Source organism: Syngnathus typhle, linkage group LG19, assembly GCF_033458585.1.
Source record: "Syngnathus typhle isolate RoL2023-S1 ecotype Sweden linkage group LG19, RoL_Styp_1.0, whole genome shotgun sequence".
Classification (NCBI taxonomy): Eukaryota; Metazoa; Chordata; class Actinopteri; order Syngnathiformes; family Syngnathidae; genus Syngnathus; species Syngnathus typhle.
The window spans coordinates 3071864-3087914 of NC_083756.1; the positions used below are offsets into that span (position 1 = coordinate 3071864).

Here is a 16051-nt window from a genome sequence, read left to right on the forward strand (position 1 = left end):
AAAAAAAAAAGAAAGACTTTTTGAAGTTATCAAAAAAAGAAAAGAAAGAAAGCAGCACACGTGGAGGTGTAAATGTTTACTAGTTACATTCTGCAGTAAATACATGAGAAGAAATGAGTGTAGCCCTGATGTCGAGTGGCACTGCAAAAAGCTTTTCATCCGACGAAAAGTCTTTTTTGTAGCGCGGCAATACATGATCGATACAATCTTTAAATACGTTCAAATTCAATAAAAACAATCTTTCTCTTTAGTGACATTTTGGCATTCGGTGTGTGTGTGTTGAGAGCACAATACTTGAAAGCATGAAAGGAGGGAGCACTTTTTCTTTCTAATCGACATGCACGTAGCGCTCGGTTGTTCTACGCGAGCGACATTATCTTGATTGGAAAGCTTAACCCAAAGTGTTTTCATTCATATTTGGCGATAAACGCGAGCAACCATTGCGATAGCGAGTTAGCGCCGAGTTTCCTCAGCGACGACAATCATGACGCTTTAGTTCACACTTGGAGGAGAAGTTCCCTGTTTTTTTACATCAAGTCTTCCGATTGACATGGCTAATCCAAGCAATTGAGCGGGCGGCGCTAACAAGAGTGCTAACGCTCTGATCATCTACAAAGATTTCCAATGTTCATTCCCGACTCCCTAATAACTATATGGGCATTTTTACAAAAAAGACCATGGGACTAAAACGATGAATCGATTACTCGCCGATAACTATGTATGCTTATTTTATTTATTTTTATATTTGCTTTCAAATCCAATCAAATATGTACCTTGGCTCAAAGAAGGTTGGGAACACTGAACTACAATCACCACGATTGATTGAATGAATGAATGAATGTCAGTGCGTCATTGTCACCGATGAACGAGATGATGATGATGAAGATGGCGGTGAGCAAACATTCGCTAAAGTCATGATGACCTTTCCTGCGTTTCCAGCGTGGGGACACACAAACATGGAAGCGTGTGTGCGCGTTAGTGTGTGTATGTGTGTTTGCGTATGTGTGCTGCACAAACACACATTTGGGCTCAGAAACAGGAAGTCAAAGTTCAGCTGGACGGGACAAAACAACACGGCAAAATCCAGCAATTGTGTGTAAGTGCGTGCGTGAGTGTGTGTGAGTGTGCGCACGTGTGTGTGTATGTTCAGTCCAGGGCCAATAGCGGAGTGCTGGTGTCTGTGTCCGTCTGTCGCAGCGTGGCGGGATTGACCACCGACTGAGACCTGTAGCACATAAACGTCACATTGTAGTCAAGTCCATCATCAGATGGCGGTAAAGCACTACTTTGGTCAAAAAAATGCGCCTCACATTAACATAGTTCCTTGACACAAGGAGGTAATAAAAGAGTGAGTTGTTGCATGGAGTGCCCTCACCTCTTCATGAGCTCCTTGTCCGCACCTCCCCCGCAGTTCTCTCGGACGTGCAGGGCGTCGTAGGTGAGTGTGTACTCGGTTTCGTCCATATAGTCAGGACCTAGCAGGGTGCGCGCCCACATACCCATGTCGTACGGCGGAAGCGTACCCCCGAACTCGGACGGCAGACACTCGGGCTGAATGAGCTGATGGAGCGAGTTCAGGTTGTTTCCGTGGAGAAAGATCTGTGCCGTAGAATACCACAAAAGAAGATTACATATATGGACAGCTATCTAGCTAGCTAGCGAGATGAACGGCAAGCAGAGAAGAAAGAGAAAGAGAAGGGGGCGTTTGCATTCACCCGTTTCCTGGTTTTGTCTTTGAGGAAAGGCTTGATGATGGTGAACATGGCGTAAATGTACCACGGCTGGTTGACAAAATGGATCCCTCCGAAACGGGCCGGGAAGCTGTCCTGAAGAAAATGGCACATTTTGTTGGAAATTGTAAAAAAGTCAATCAGGTTTACTTTTGTCTAAACGAAGCGGCACCCGGCGTCTGACCTGCAGGCCTTCGATGGCTAGCTTGAGGATGTTGGGCGTGAGTTTGGAGGCCTGCTTGAAGGAAAAGTTGCTCCAGTCAATGATGAGCACAAAGCCGTTGATTTGCAGCTCGGGCTTCTCAATCAGAACCTCCAGCGAGAGAAGGATGGCCCGCAAGATGTCTGTGAACGAGTTCCTGGACAAATGGAAAGCCCGGACCGCCATTGAGTCCACATCCTTCAAGTCCTGATCAAGAGTGAACTAGGACAATCTTTGTCCTCAACAAAGTTGATGAAATAATTTTTAAATATTACAATGTGGATGTAAATTTAAATAATAAGCTAATGAAAAGTTTGTCTGTTTTTTAAAGTTCAAGAATGTGAATGTCATGTTGCCATGACGATGCGTTGACCTGCTCTGGTCCCAGTTGGAGGCAAAAAGGATGAGGATCTTTCGGCCGTGTTGGTCCGGGTTCTCCAGAACGCCTGGGAAGCCGTCCATCAATGCTCGCTTGATGCCGGGGTCGTCCACCTGACCCACACACAGATTACACTTCCTTTTCATGACCACCTTGTTATTTTGGAGACAAAACAGCATCCCATTTGAAAAAGGTGTGCGCGTGGACCTTGAAGCTCTGGAACATGTCGAGGTTCTGCTGTCGGAACTGAAAGTATTGCGCTAGCAGGCGGAATGTCTCCACCGGGTCAAACTTGCGCGCTCGGAGGAAGCGAAGGATGAAGTCGTCGTCTGTACGCAAGAAGCCGATGTCTGGACGAGTCACGATCATGTCACGCACCTTGCCGTGGTGAAAACACGCAAGGGTCAAATGTCAGAGCACATAGGGACAAATAAGGGAGTGGTCACCACCGGTACCTGTTGTATGTTCTGGTGTAGGGTGTTGGGGTTTTCGTTGAGCTCAAGCCGAGCCTTCTCTGTGACGTCGGCGCTGAGGGTCGCCAGGAGCTGCGACATCCTGTCAGCGTTTTGGTGTTAACGAGTGCTCACTGTCAGCACACACGCCTCATCTGACTGCTCAACCAATCAAATCAGCCGCCACGGGTGATGTCATCCACAATGGTTCCGATGCTGCTTACGGTGCATCCCTCCTGTGGCGTGCTATCATGGCGCCGAACATTTTCACATCATGGGCCACTAGTGATGTCTATTGCAGGTTCAAAGGTCAGTTAAGGCAGCTTGGTCTGCTGGTTCTGACAAACAGACAAACAATATTATATTTTACATTATATATCAATACTACAATACTCGTGCTGTATGCTGGTCATAATTTACAGCTAAGCTCCAACATATGATGCAAGAAACATCTAACATTATGCATATATATATATACGTATATATATATATATTATATATGTGTATATATATACGTATATATATATATATTATATATGTGTATATATATATTATATATATATATATATATATATATATATATATATATATATATATATATATATACACATACATAATGTTTTGTATATATTGTAGTAAGTGTGAATAAATGATATTGATGAATATAAATATAAAATATTACTGATAGAATTAGGTGTGTTGTGTGTCGTTGGTCTGAGCGCCTCCGGCCCTTCTAAGCTGGTCCTGATGCTGAGGACGCTGTCGGCCATCACACAAAACAACAAGAAGAAGGAATAAGCGTGGGGAGAATCCAAGAAGACAAAAACAAAAAAACGAAAAATAAACAAAGATTAAATGTTAATTTCCGACGTTCCCGCTGACATGTGAACGTTCGATGAGGGAGAAAAAATGTGCGGAGAAAACGTCAGGATCAGGATGCTCTAATTTAGTCCTATTCTTTCGCGACATAACACTTCCGGTATACACTTTCACAAGAAAGTCCTCCGTTGATGAAAACTTAAAATTCAATGTCAGCCTGTCTATCTATCAATATATCTATTGACGATCAATCTATCTTTAGTCCAGATGCCTAATTAAAATTTATTTGGAAGGTTTCTGTATCTGCAGTACACTGTACTCTTTTTTTTGCAAAAAATTTCAAGCGGTTTACTGACGTCATCGATTGGAACGTTTATAATGACGGTGACGTATTTCCGGTTGGTCAAAGGTTCTTTTAATTCGCAGCACACTCACTTGGTGGCTAGGTCATTTACCAACCATTTAATCAACTTTTTACAAGTCGTCTTTTTTTTAATCACACACACATTCACACCGTCATACGCGGTAATTAAACTCACAGTGTCGGCACACAAGACAGGCAAGTGAACCCATACGCCAGCAGCGACTCCCGCAAATCGTTTTATAAGGGTCTCACCGTGTTTTCCAAAACTTTCGTTTGCTTGTCACGACCTGCTTTGATTTGATTTGTTTATTTCGGTAAGTACATAAACAACACACTTATTACAGATTGCTTGGTCCTTTTGTTGTGTTAATTTCACTTTTTGTTGGCCCACCTAGCTTCGCAGTTATCCACTTAGCTTCGCAGTTAGCCACCTTCACTCGAACCGCACATCAAATCATGGATCAAAGTGGAGTCACTGCTCACAAACCTAAGGTAAGCCCGTGTTTGGAACTTATAGTTTTAGGCGAGCTGTCGGATAGCCACTTAGCTTTTTAAAAGGAAACTAATATGAACCAACAAATTGTTGTCAGTATGGCCTCCACTGATGACGTCACCCTTATTTCTAACGCTTGGTTACTGTACGACGTCTTTGACACTTTTTTTTGTCCACCTTTGACATTTTGCCGGTGCATCTTGATTTTGCTGGAGCATACGTCAACAGAGGCTAAGGTTGAACTTCTTACTCAGCCTTTTCCCTGACTGACAGCAGGTCGTCTTTCCAACATAAAAGTGCGGATCTGTGTTTCCTTGCAGAGCCCGTGGGGCATGACGGCGACAGTGCCGGCCGTGCCGGGCTCCTCGCTGGCGGATGTGATGAGCGAGCAGCTGGCCAGACAGTTGGAAGAAGAAAATCGCAACTTTGGCCTCACTGAGTGAGTTGGCAAATAGCATACGTTACACACGTCATACGTTTTTGATCAATACTACTGGACATGCTACAATGATTAGCATCTTGATGATAAAGCCAAATAGCGTCTGTGTTTGTGCTATATTAAGAAATAGTTTCAATCCAAACATGGTAGCCATACATAGACAATACGACAGTACCTGGTTAAGAGACTGTCTTTGTCAATCTGTCTTATACTGCCCTCTAGTAGCTAAAAAGGTTAGAGCAGGAGATGCATCACAATGGCGGCGGCTTGCTGTCCAAAATAACATCGTATTTGTTCAGCTCGTCAGGTGTTTGGCTGAGCGACGACTCTGCCGAAACGACCAGTGACCTGATGCTGGCTCAGATGCTTCAGATGCAGTATGACCGAGAGTTTGATGACCAGCTGCGTCGAGAGGAGAGGAAGTTCAACGGAGACAGCAAAGGTAGCGGTGGCCGCTTAGCAGCAAACATTCCAGTTTGGATAAATCCTACTTGATTGGTTCCAGCGCAAGTAATTCATATGAAGCTTGCACAGAAAAAAGTGTTTTAGTTAAACTGAACTAAAATTTAGTTAAACTGGTCAATTGTGTGTGTTTGTGTAGTCTCCATCTCCTTTGAGAATTACCGCAAGGTTCATCCTTATGAGGACAGCGACAGTTCTGAGGACGAGGTGGACTGGCAGGACACCAGGGATGACCCCTACAGGGCAGGTAGCGCCACTGCAATGCTACGGATACCTCTGGAGTGTACATTATGCGCACTATGTTTGGTTTTGTTTTTTGCCAGCCAAGCCTCAGACCGCGCCCAGGAGAGGTTTTGCCGGGAAAGGCAAAAACATCACAACCAAACACGATGCGGTGACATGTGGCAGGAAGAACACGGCACGCATGGACAACGTATGGCACGGTTTGTTAACACAACACACACTAAACAAACAAAACAGATGGATTGTTGTGTGTGTCCAGTTCGCTCCTGGGGTGCAAGTGGGTGACGGTCTGGGCATGGACCTGAAATTATCCAACCAGGTGTTCAACTCCCTGAAGCAGCACTGCGTTAGCGAGCAGCGCCGGAGCGCCAAACTGCACGAAAAGAAAGAACACTCCACGGCCGTGAGTCCCCCGCCACAAACCGACCACCGTTTGTGTTGCGTCTGAACGGCTCCGCTTCACGGTTCAGGAGCAAGCGGTGGATCCCCGCACTCGTCTGCTGATGTACAAGATGGTCAACGCCGGCGTGCTGGAGAGCATCAACGGCTGCATCAGCACCGGGAAGGAGTCAGTGGTCTTCCACGCCAACGGAGGAAGGTCAGACGCCTTTGCGTGCACTCCCTCCTCGTACATGTTGAACATTTGTGCGCGTTTGTGCGTGCGTAGCCTGGAGGAGCAGCCTGTCCCGGACGAGGTGGTCCTGAAGGTGTTCAAGACCACCTTGAACGAGTTCAAGAACCGAGACCGTTACATCAAAGACGACTACCGTTTCATCGACCGCTTCACCAAACTCAACCCTCGCAAGATTATTCGCTTGTGGGCCGAGAAGGAGATGCACAACCTCAGCAGGTCGTTTCCTATTTCTGATATCAAAGTCTTCAGACAATTTGACATAACAAATTTAGCATCTCAAAAAAGTCTTCCTTAATCAGTCTAAAGTCGAGTAGCATTAAACGGCCACCACGGGGCAGCCTTTTTGAATAAGCGTTTTCATGTATCCCGTGTACAGTCGCGCGTGTACAGTCGTGACAAACACTCAAATTGCCAAGTTCCATAACCATGTGAAAACATGTTTTTCTCGTATTCTTGCGTTTTTTGTAAGTATTTAAAATGTTTTTCCCCCCCTCATATTCTTGTGTTTTATGTAAGTACTGATTGATTGATTGATTGATTGATTGATTGATTGATTGATTGATTGATTGATTGATTTTTTAAATGTGAGGAATAATACACAAAACACATGAATTTTGGTTTGCCAGGATGAGGAAGGCGGAGATTCCTTGTCCGGACGTGGTGGTGTTGCGCAAACATATCCTGGTGATGTCATTCATTGGACAAGATCACCTCCCTGCGCCCAAGCTCAAGGATGTGATGTTAAGCTCTGACGACATGAAGAAGGCCTTCCACCAGGTCTTAGAAGTATGTATCGATGCACACACACGAACATACATGTGGACACACACTCTTCTAATGTTGAGGCTTGTGTGTGTAGATGATGCAGAAGCTGTATAAGGAGTGTCATCTGGTCCATGCTGACCTCAGCGAGTACAACATGTTGTGGCATCAAGGAAAGGTAACTTTGGTTTTCTTCCCTTTGTCCTTTTCTTTTCCCCCTTATTTCAATTTTGTCTATTATTTTTTCTTAGTTATCTTGTTAATGTCTTTTATTTTTTTTCCCTTTCTCCCTAAACCTTTGCCATGTTTGTTGCAGGTGTGGTTGATCGACGTCAGTCAGTCGGTGGAGCCCACGCACCCTCACGGCCTGGAGTTCCTCTTCCGAGACTGCAGGAATGTTTCCACGGTAACAATACACATGCACTATTGTTTCTGTGTGATACACACACACGTGACTTTTTTTGTACGCGCGTTTGTGTAGTTCTTCCAGAAGCGAGGAGTGAGTGAGGCGCTCAGCATCTTCGAGCTTTTCAACGCCGTGTCAGGACTCGACATTCCCATTGGTGCGGAGAACGAGGCAGAGTTTGTTGCTGAGGTAACTTGCACCCATTGTCACGCACTCTCGCAATTCTCTGTGAGAAAATGTGAAAAAAAGTATCTAATGTGAGGGTATTTTTAAGATAAGTTATTTTGTTAGTTAAATTACATGTGATGGCACGTGTGGGTAGACTGTACTTAAATATGGCGTGGTCCTGCTTTGCTGTGTTTCAGATCGTAGCATTGGAGAAGAGGAATGAAGACCACGTGCAGCGGCGAGGAAAGAAAACGTTTGCTCTGGCGTCCACAGATGACGAAGAAGAGGAAGAAAAACAAGAGGCCGACCCTCCTTTACGGACGGACGTGGACGACTAGTTCAGTGTTCGTCCGTTAAATGGCCCTTGCGGGCTCTCCCTCGCTTCTTCTCGCCGCCACAATGACGACGACGTGAGAGAAAAATGGCTCCGCCCACAGACAGGCCCCACCGCACCTTTGTCTGGATGCTGCTTATTTTGACACCCTGCGCTGAGGAAGCTCATCATGTCTTCTTCACACTTGGTTGTGTGATGTGCATTTGGGGGCTGCTGTGTGTTTTGTTTGAGGCTGAGGATGAAGACATTGTGTATGGAAGAAATACACACAGTCGTCTGTGCGACGAATGAAATTAGTGCTCGTTTCTTTTGTCACTCCTGTCTTTGGTTATTTGGTTTGGTTACAGGCAGGCATGCCAACTTCTTGCCTTGTCCTCAAAAATGAAAAATTAAAGGATGAACATAAATTAAATCAGAATAGCACCCAGTCTGTGGTATGTGCTCCCCCAAAAACCTAAATATGTGGCCATTTTTTTTTACAGAAAAAGGCCTTACTGTCAGGGTTTTCCAAACTATCTTGATCTATGATTATGTTGGAATGTATGTAACCAGTAATAAATAACCTAGCTTGTTCCATCCTACACAATGTCGTAAAACATCCCCTGCTCTGCTAATCTAGAGGTCAAGGGCTTTTTAACTTGTCTATTCAGTCTACTATCACCCCCACCCTTTTTCTCTTAATAAAGATGCTCTTGTGGGAAGCGAGAGTCAGACTTCATTCGACCATCGCTGTAAACACAGCGACGAGTGAACTCTCCGCCTGCAGGTGCCCAAAACGACTAACTTGTCTCCGTGTGGTTCTTGCAAAATAAGTTAGAGTGAGCACCACTCTAACACTTACTATACCTTTTTCTTACATAAAAAAAGACTATTAATTTTTTTATGAAAAAAGCCGTAATGTAGATGGTCATTTTTTAGAAAAAAAAAAAGCCTAATTAAACAACTATAGGGTTTAAAAGTACAATTTTAATATTGGATTAAGCTTTCTTAGCAGTGTTATGACCTCGGGGTGGGCCTTCAGTGTCAACCTGCAGTGAGCGGCAGCACCAATACCAAGTTGGAACATGCTTACGAAACCTTTGAGTCGTTTATTTCTCACACATTTAGAAAATGAAGCACACTATACAAACGTCCTGCGCGAGAGAAGCTGGAACATGCAGAAACCTTTGGATATGGCTCTCGGATTGGCTGAATGCTTGCCATGAGAACGAGGCATTCTTCCTCTTAAACTCTGGGCCTATTTACAACGTGCGCAGGTGGTGGTGGGGGGGGCTTGGGGGGGTCATGTGTTTAGTTCCTTCATGACAGGCAGGAGAGCCCAGAGTTCAGCCTCCAGTCGGCAGGCAGATGCTCAGCAGCTCTGGTGTGGCACACACACGCACGTACGCACGCGCAACGATCCGCCACACATCATGAGCCACACTTTGTTACTCACAGAAGAAAAACAAGAACACACAAAAAATAAAACCGAGGCAATATGGGGGGGGGGGGGGGCGTGTGTGTGTGTTGGGGGAGTCTCATGCCAAGTAGCTGTATGTGTCTTTTTCGCCGTCCACTCGCTCCAAGTACTCCTTCTCGATCAGGATGTCGATACATTTCTGTCCACAAGGGGGAGACAACTGTCAGCACTTTGCATATTTACGACTGGCAGGAAGCCATGCAGGCATCGGGCACCTTGATGACAGGCACGCGAGGTTTGAAGCGAGATGACAGCTGGTTGAGGACCTCGGCCAGCAGCTGCTGATGCTTCAACACCTTGCGCATCTTCATGATACGCACAATGGCAGCCTAACATGCACAAACACACACAATTTGATTGCAAAAGCTGAAACACACACATACAAACAAGCAAACACACACCAAAATAAAAAAACTTTTTAGGGTTAGTGTGTGAGTGAGTGAATAAGTGAGTGAATGAGTGAGTGAGTGAGTGAGTGAGTGAGTGAATGAGAAAAAGTGAGTGAGAAAAAGTGAGTGAGAAAGAGTGAGTGAGAAAGAGTGAGTGAGAAAGAGTGAGTGAGAAAGAGTGAGTGAGAAAGAGTGAGTGAAAAAGAGTGAGTGAGAAAGCGTGACTGAGAAAGAGTGAGAGAGAAAGAGAGAGCGAGTATGACTGAGCGAGTGAGAGACCTGAATCAGGAGCTTGCGGTCCTCTTCGATGTTCTTGTGCGTGGTCTCCTGCTCTTGCTTCTGCTCCGTCTTCATGGGTACGTTGATGTTGACACGCAACTTTTTGCTAGACACAAACACACACAGACACACAATTACAACCAAGTGTTGGCAGAAAGATGAGCAGGAAGTAGTCTGACTTTTTGTATCCCAGGAAGAGCTTGATGACTGTGTCAGGTTTGAAGTCCACCTCGTCCACATTGGCGTTCTCGTCCTCCAGGACCTGGCGGATGGACAAAGGTGTTGACGGACGCAGGCGAGCGTGTGTGACGAGCGCTCGCGCGTGGGGTGTGGGTATGCTCGACTCGACTCACCAGCAGTTTGGACTTGAGCAATATCTGCAGAACTTGAATGAGGATGTCCTGAAACAGAGGAGGAAGAGCGAGCCTTGAAACGTTTGCAGCGGGCAGATGACATGACAATGGGGGCCACAGAAGACATTTTGCTTTGGCTGAGGCTTGCCCGCACCGTTTTGATCTGTGTGCTGTCAGAGAGCTGCTGCACACTGTAGCTGTCCTCCGTGTTGTACTGCAACAGGATGGCCATCTGGAAGGTGGAGGCCTGCAGCGTGTACCTAGGACACAGCAAGACACAATGACTGGCTTGCCGGGACGAAGGACGTGGGGGCGGGAGTTGTACCTGTTCTTGAAGCAGTTGGCCACCAGCTCGCCTTTGGACAGGTGGTAGAGCCACGTCAACTTCCTGCCGCTGTGTCTGCTGGCGTAGAACGCCGTGAAGCGCTGGTAGCTTCTCTCCAGCTTGAAGGAAGACACGCGTCAGTCAGGTAGTCAGAGGGCCACTCACCTCATGCACGTGTGCTTGCTTGCCACCTCGGAGGGGAGCGCAAAGGTACACGACTGCTGGAAAGGCCACGAGCCAGAACTCAGAACTTGAATACTGAAGTCCACTGAAAACACAACAACACATGAACGTTGTGAGCGCGTTCGTGAGCGTGCGAGCGTGCGTGCCACTGACAATCAAGTGGTTCCGAGTTGGTGAGGTGTTTCTTGAACTGCTCATTGAGGTCCTTGCTGACGCCGATGTCTTGGAACATCCTCTGAAGTTTGGATGTGTACTCGAAACCGCACGCTTGCTGCAAAAGCGCAAAGACCACAATGAGGAGGAGGAGGAGGAAGGAGAAAAGGACGAGGAAGATGACTTGGGCGCCACCTTAAGTTTGGAGATCATGCTGGCCTCGGCGTCATCGCTGGCGCTGTTCTGGTGGACCAAACGCTTGGCCAGCATCTTGGCGTAGAACTTCTGGAAGACATCCTTGTCCTCAATGTACTTGAAGACCACCATCTGGAAGACAGGACGAGACGGACGCGTCTTTGCAAAGGCCGGCAAACGGCACGGCGTCATGGCGGCCTTACCACTTGGTTCAGCGTGTCCTCCAGCTCCGCCTCCTCGGGGTTCTTCGAGCTGAGGAGCGTCAACAGGTTGGAAAGAAAACCATGCAAAGAAAATAATCAATCATGGGAAAATGTGTTTAAAAAAAAAAGAAAAAAAAAAGAAAAAGGTGCCGCGTGCTGACCTCTTCTTGAGCAGCGAGTCACAATATCTCGCGAGCAGCTCGGGCGACTTGCTGGACGACTGCGCCATCCTGGTGACGGCGTTATTGTTGATGAAGCGGCCGCACGCCTGAGAGGAGCAAAAAGCGTCACGAGGCGACCGGTCCATTCAACCATCTACCCGGCGCTGACCTTGTCCAACGCCGCCACGAAGCCGGCGTCGTTGTTGAAGGCCGACATGACCAAGGCGTTGTACTTCTTGTGCACATCCAGCGTGGTCTGCACGTACACTTTGGGGTCCTGAAAAACACACACACTACAAAATGAGGCGAGAATCCGCTTGCTGCGCGGGTGACAGACGTGTGCCCGCTGCCGTACGTTGAGCGCCGCCTCGCCACACTTCTCGATGGCGGCCAGGCCCTGGTTGTGGATGTGAGTTTCCAGAAGCTTCTTCAGCTCTCCCAGGCCGTCCGTGATGCGAGACACCAGGTTGTACATGCGCCCCAGGTCTGAACACACAGGGAGAATAAAAATGAATAAATAAATAAATAAAAATTAAAACTTCAGCTTACCTTCATTCTTGTCAGCATCCAGAAGATTCTGGAACTCCGTGTGAAAGATTTCCAAGTGCTTCTCGATGAGGACCTGCTCGCACTTCCTGGCCAGCTCGTCCTGCGTGGACTCGTGAAGGTAAACCTGCACGCGCCGCTGCTCCTCCAGCAGCCGGGCCTCCGCCTGCCGTCCAACGCGTTGGTGATGTCATTGGCATTGCTGCCGTTGCCGCCGCCAAAAGTGCGTGCGTACCTTCTTCATGTACTCTGTGACAGGGTTCTGCTGGAGGAACTCGGTGCTCTCACGCGTGTAGAAACGTTCCGTGTCCGTCAGGAACTGGCACTCAAAGTATTCCTTATAGACGGACAGCGTAGGGCCTTTGGCGAAGGCGTCCTCCTCGTTCAGGCCCAGCTCAACTGTTTCACATTTCACGTTCATGTCCAAAGCGATGACGGGAACGATACTTTGGTAGAAAGTACTGACTTTTTTTTTTTTTTGTGTGTGGAACGTTATTCAAACTGCTCTTACAAATGTGACCTTTAACTTATGAGGGGAGTTGGCGACAGCACAATGCGACCCACCGTAAGACTGGACGACGCCACTGATGAGGCGAGTGTTGATGGTCTCGCCGTTTCTCTCGCGCTCAATGAGCTTGAGCACGGCGTTTGTGACCTGCCGCACACATTTTGAGTCAGAACACGGCAGAAGTGAGCAAATCTCAAAGCGACAGCGTGCGCACACACCTGTTTATTGAGGGGTCGAAACAAGCACTCCCTCCAGGTGACCAGGGCCAGCTACGAGGAACAAAATCAGTTGACGTGAACGGCGGGCGACAAAGAGGAAGCAGAACACAAAGCCAAGCCAGCCACAAACGGTTGCTCCTTCTGACCGAGTAGATCTCGTAGATGCCCTTGCGTCCCTCGTCGCACTCCCGTCGAACCCAGTGGCGGTTGAGGTAGGCGCAGATCCCGTTGAGGACTTTACTGGAGAAGCGGTAATCCTCCCACTGCTGAGTGTAGAACTTGAGCACGCACTCGTCCATGAGGTCTTCTCCATCCTGCCGCGGCACAAGAAGAGAGGCAAGTTGCTAACGTTGTCCAGGCGGGCGGGCGAGTGCGGCGCCGACTCACCTTGAGCAGGCTGGTCAGGTAGTTCTTTAAGAACTCCTTGAGCCTCTTGTAGAGCTCCAGGCCGACAAACTGAGCTCCGCCCGGTGTGGAGGATTTTTTGGAGGGCTTGCTGGGGGGTGCTGAGCCCCTGCCCTGATTGGACTGGTGCACGCTGGTGCAGTAGTTGTATACGTGCCTGTCGGGAGAGGTTAAGGAAAGGCCAAGAGGAAAAAAAGAGATCTAGAATAAAGGAGAACGAGAGAGAACAAGGAGGCCTGCTGGCTTGTGGATACGTGTACAGTTCCATATATCTGGACTTTGCCATGCTCTGCCTGGTGTAGACCTGCTGGATGCCGGCCCGCAGGTCATCCCAGATCTGGTCCAGGCCAATCTGCTTGAGGCCGTGCGGGTTTTGGGTCCGGTTGGACGACATGGCGGCGGCGACGGCGGCGACTCCTGCCGACGCTTCCCTGGCGCTGCTGCCGCTCTCCTGCGACGATGCGGACGGGGCGACGTGGGGCTCTCAGTGTGCGCACTCCATTGTGGGGGTTGGGGCACTGGTGACGAGATGGGCGAGGCTACGCTCCTGCTGCGCTCCTGCTGCGCACGGGAAAGTGGCGATGCGTGCCCTTCCTTCAGCGCACAGCTTTTGCGCTTGTCACCAGATCACCTGCCAAGAAAAACTGTCAACTGAGGGCACTTTTGGGAGGCCAATGCCCTTTGAATTAAATTTGTGCATTGGTTGCAGACAAACATTTGGGTGTTAAATAGGAAGTCACAGAAGAAATTCCAAGAACAACTTTAAAATACATCGTTGCTGAGTTGTGTGATCGACTACACATGTTCTCGCCACTCAGCTAATATCCAATAAGTCCACAAAACCCCACGTCAACGCCACTTCCTTTTGACGCTACTTGATCCATCCAGCTCGTGTATGTGGACCAGCATCTACTGGGGAGGACAAGCCAGGGAAGCTACAGCCGTTACCACGGCAACAAGGGAAGCTGCCAGACCAGGGAGTGACTCACCAACATTGGAAAATCAATGAAACACTTTGTTTTCAAATTGTTTGACTCTTCGCGCAATATGTTAACTTTTAAGAGCATTTTTAAAAAAAGTATACCTTGGCACCAGTTCTGACTCACTTTCCGTCAAGAAATGGGAGAGTATTAAATAACATCGATTCGCTCACTCACTCGCTCGTTCCTCCCAAAAAGATGCTAAGCGTGCTTGCTTAAATTTGATTAGTTGTCACTCCGTGGTGAAGTTTACTGTGAAAGTGACAGCAAATAAAAGACAATCACACACACAGCCTAAATGTAAACATCAAAATGATTAACCTAAAACATTTTGTCATATCATCAAAAGTATGCTATGATATGGGAGCATGTGGAGATAGTGACGCTTCTTACCATGTGAAATTTGACTAACCAGAATGCTTCAAATCTCTTCTAATGTTTGAGGTGTCGCTGTTGGATCAGATGCAGCCATCAGTCCCACACCAAACCTAGAATATATGAATACATTTTTCAACAACAAACAATATCCATCTCACTGTGTGAAATGCAAAACCCATCCAACACATCCATGATGGTGTCATTTATTTTAAGACACTGAAAGCTATCAAGTTTCACTGATCAATTCTGACATCATGTCAACTGAAAACGATGCAAGTTAGTTGTTTCCCCCAAAGACGCTCCAGTAAAACCCGAAAGTAGATCAAAATTGGAGCAAGTAAGCGAGATAGTTCTTAGGAATCAGATGATTACGATTATCTCCTTGTAGGTGTCCTGTCACGGTCGCGGAGTTTTCACTTCCCGTCAGGAAAGAAGTGGCTTGTTCATCGGTTGACAGGTCAAACATTTTAAACGGCGCAAGCCGAATAAGTAACTGACATGACAAGTGAGCTTTTTCTCCAGTGGGACCCTACTACGCCATCGTGCTAGCCGCTTAGCTCGTCGGCTAGCTCCATTAGCTGCGTTAGCTTTGGACGAGCTCGCTTCGAGGACGTGATTAGAGTAAAAGCGGTATCACAACTCGTGTGGGCGCAGCCCTTCCAATACAATTGGGTCCGCTTATCTGAATGTTGTTGCGCGAAAAAGGATCGTTTGACGCGCTTGTGTTAATCTTTAAAATGGCAGCCAGCCTCCCAATAATGAGTCAGGAAAACACACCACTAGTCGTTAGCATTAGCCGGCTAGCTTACAGCTTGCGGAATTGTCACAAGGAAGGAGAAATGGACAATAAAGACTACAAAATTGGCCTTTACCATATTTCTAGGTCGTGGAACTCAGTGCGTAATCGTGGTTCGTGGCGGTCCCGGCGGCCGTGCCCTGTGCTGCTGCCGCCGCTAATGCTGAGTGCGGCGGCTAACTGCTGCTAAGTGCTAACTCGCTTTGCTTCGCACAAAGATCAACTCACCAAGCGCCGATTCATGCTGCTTTCACGGACGCTCGGAAATATGTCCTACGCAAAAAAAGCAGGCACGCTTTTTCGTTTCAGTATTCGTAAACATTCAGTTGTCAGTCATTATAATTATTCCACCAGTTTTTACCGTTCAGTTCCTTCCACACTTGTTCCTAGATTCAAATCATTCCAAGAGCATTTCGCAAGTTCCCACTTTCCTCATTATCCCACACGTTAAAGTTTTCCACAATAACAAAGTTTGGAGTGAAAAGACATTCAACATAATGAAAGTTCGTCTAAGTGAGTAAGTCAGCTCATTCACAATTTATTCGGAACTATTCTCCGCATAACAATAATGCACAAATTACCCAAACTGCATGACAATTCCCAAACTGAAGAGATATTTGACATATTTACCTA

At 47.2% G+C, this 16051-nt stretch overlaps 3 protein-coding genes across 5 annotated transcripts; 1 reads left to right on the top strand and 2 right to left on the bottom strand.

Moving 5' to 3' along the window:
* Positions 1–61: 61 nt before the first annotated feature.
* On the bottom strand, positions 62–3707 carry LOC133143729 (clavesin-1-like). The gene is made up of 8 exons (XM_061265851.1): positions 3446–3707; positions 2767–3101; positions 2519–2689; positions 2306–2424; positions 1915–2089; positions 1716–1826; positions 1376–1599; positions 62–1225 (listed from the first exon to the last, which is right to left on the bottom strand). The coding sequence occupies exons 2-8, from the start codon at positions 2863–2865 to the stop codon at positions 1147–1149; spliced, it is 978 nt and encodes a 325-aa protein (XP_061121835.1). The 5' UTR covers positions 2866–3101; positions 3446–3707; the 3' UTR covers positions 62–1146.
* Positions 3708–3959: 252 nt separating this feature from the next.
* Positions 3960–8666, top strand: riok3 (RIO kinase 3 (yeast)). Its single transcript, XM_061265637.1, has 14 exons — positions 3960–4260; positions 4342–4438; positions 4760–4878; positions 5178–5320; positions 5480–5587; positions 5664–5773; positions 5843–5986; positions 6054–6181; positions 6251–6433; positions 6844–7003; positions 7077–7157; positions 7296–7385; positions 7461–7574; positions 7751–8666. Exons 2-14 carry the CDS (start codon positions 4403–4405, stop codon positions 7889–7891), a joined length of 1557 nt encoding a protein of 518 aa, XP_061121621.1. The 5' UTR covers positions 3960–4260; positions 4342–4402; the 3' UTR covers positions 7892–8666.
* Positions 8667–8955: 289 nt separating this feature from the next.
* On the bottom strand, positions 8956–15654 carry LOC133143604 (cullin-1). 3 transcript variants are annotated; one of them, XM_061265634.1, is made up of 24 exons: positions 15495–15654; positions 14638–14732; positions 14422–14496; positions 13519–13895; positions 13247–13421; positions 13006–13173; positions 12860–12910; positions 12698–12788; positions 12369–12532; positions 12137–12299; positions 11943–12073; positions 11757–11864; positions 11588–11694; positions 11427–11475; positions 11224–11355; positions 11029–11146; positions 10884–10960; positions 10693–10811; positions 10522–10627; positions 10368–10415; positions 10194–10276; positions 10015–10120; positions 9562–9675; positions 8956–9485 (listed from the first exon to the last, which is right to left on the bottom strand). In XM_061265634.1, exons 4-24 carry the CDS (start codon positions 13656–13658, stop codon positions 9405–9407), a joined length of 2331 nt encoding a protein of 776 aa, XP_061121618.1. In that variant the 5' UTR covers positions 13659–13895; positions 14422–14496; positions 14638–14732; positions 15495–15654; the 3' UTR covers positions 8956–9404. The 3 variants fall into 3 exon arrangements, with proteins under 3 accessions (XP_061121618.1, XP_061121620.1, XP_061121617.1); XM_061265636.1 differs by lacking the exon at positions 14422–14496 and having other exon boundaries at positions 14657–14732; XM_061265633.1 differs by lacking the exon at positions 14422–14496.
* Between the last annotated feature and the right edge of the window lie 397 nt (positions 15655–16051).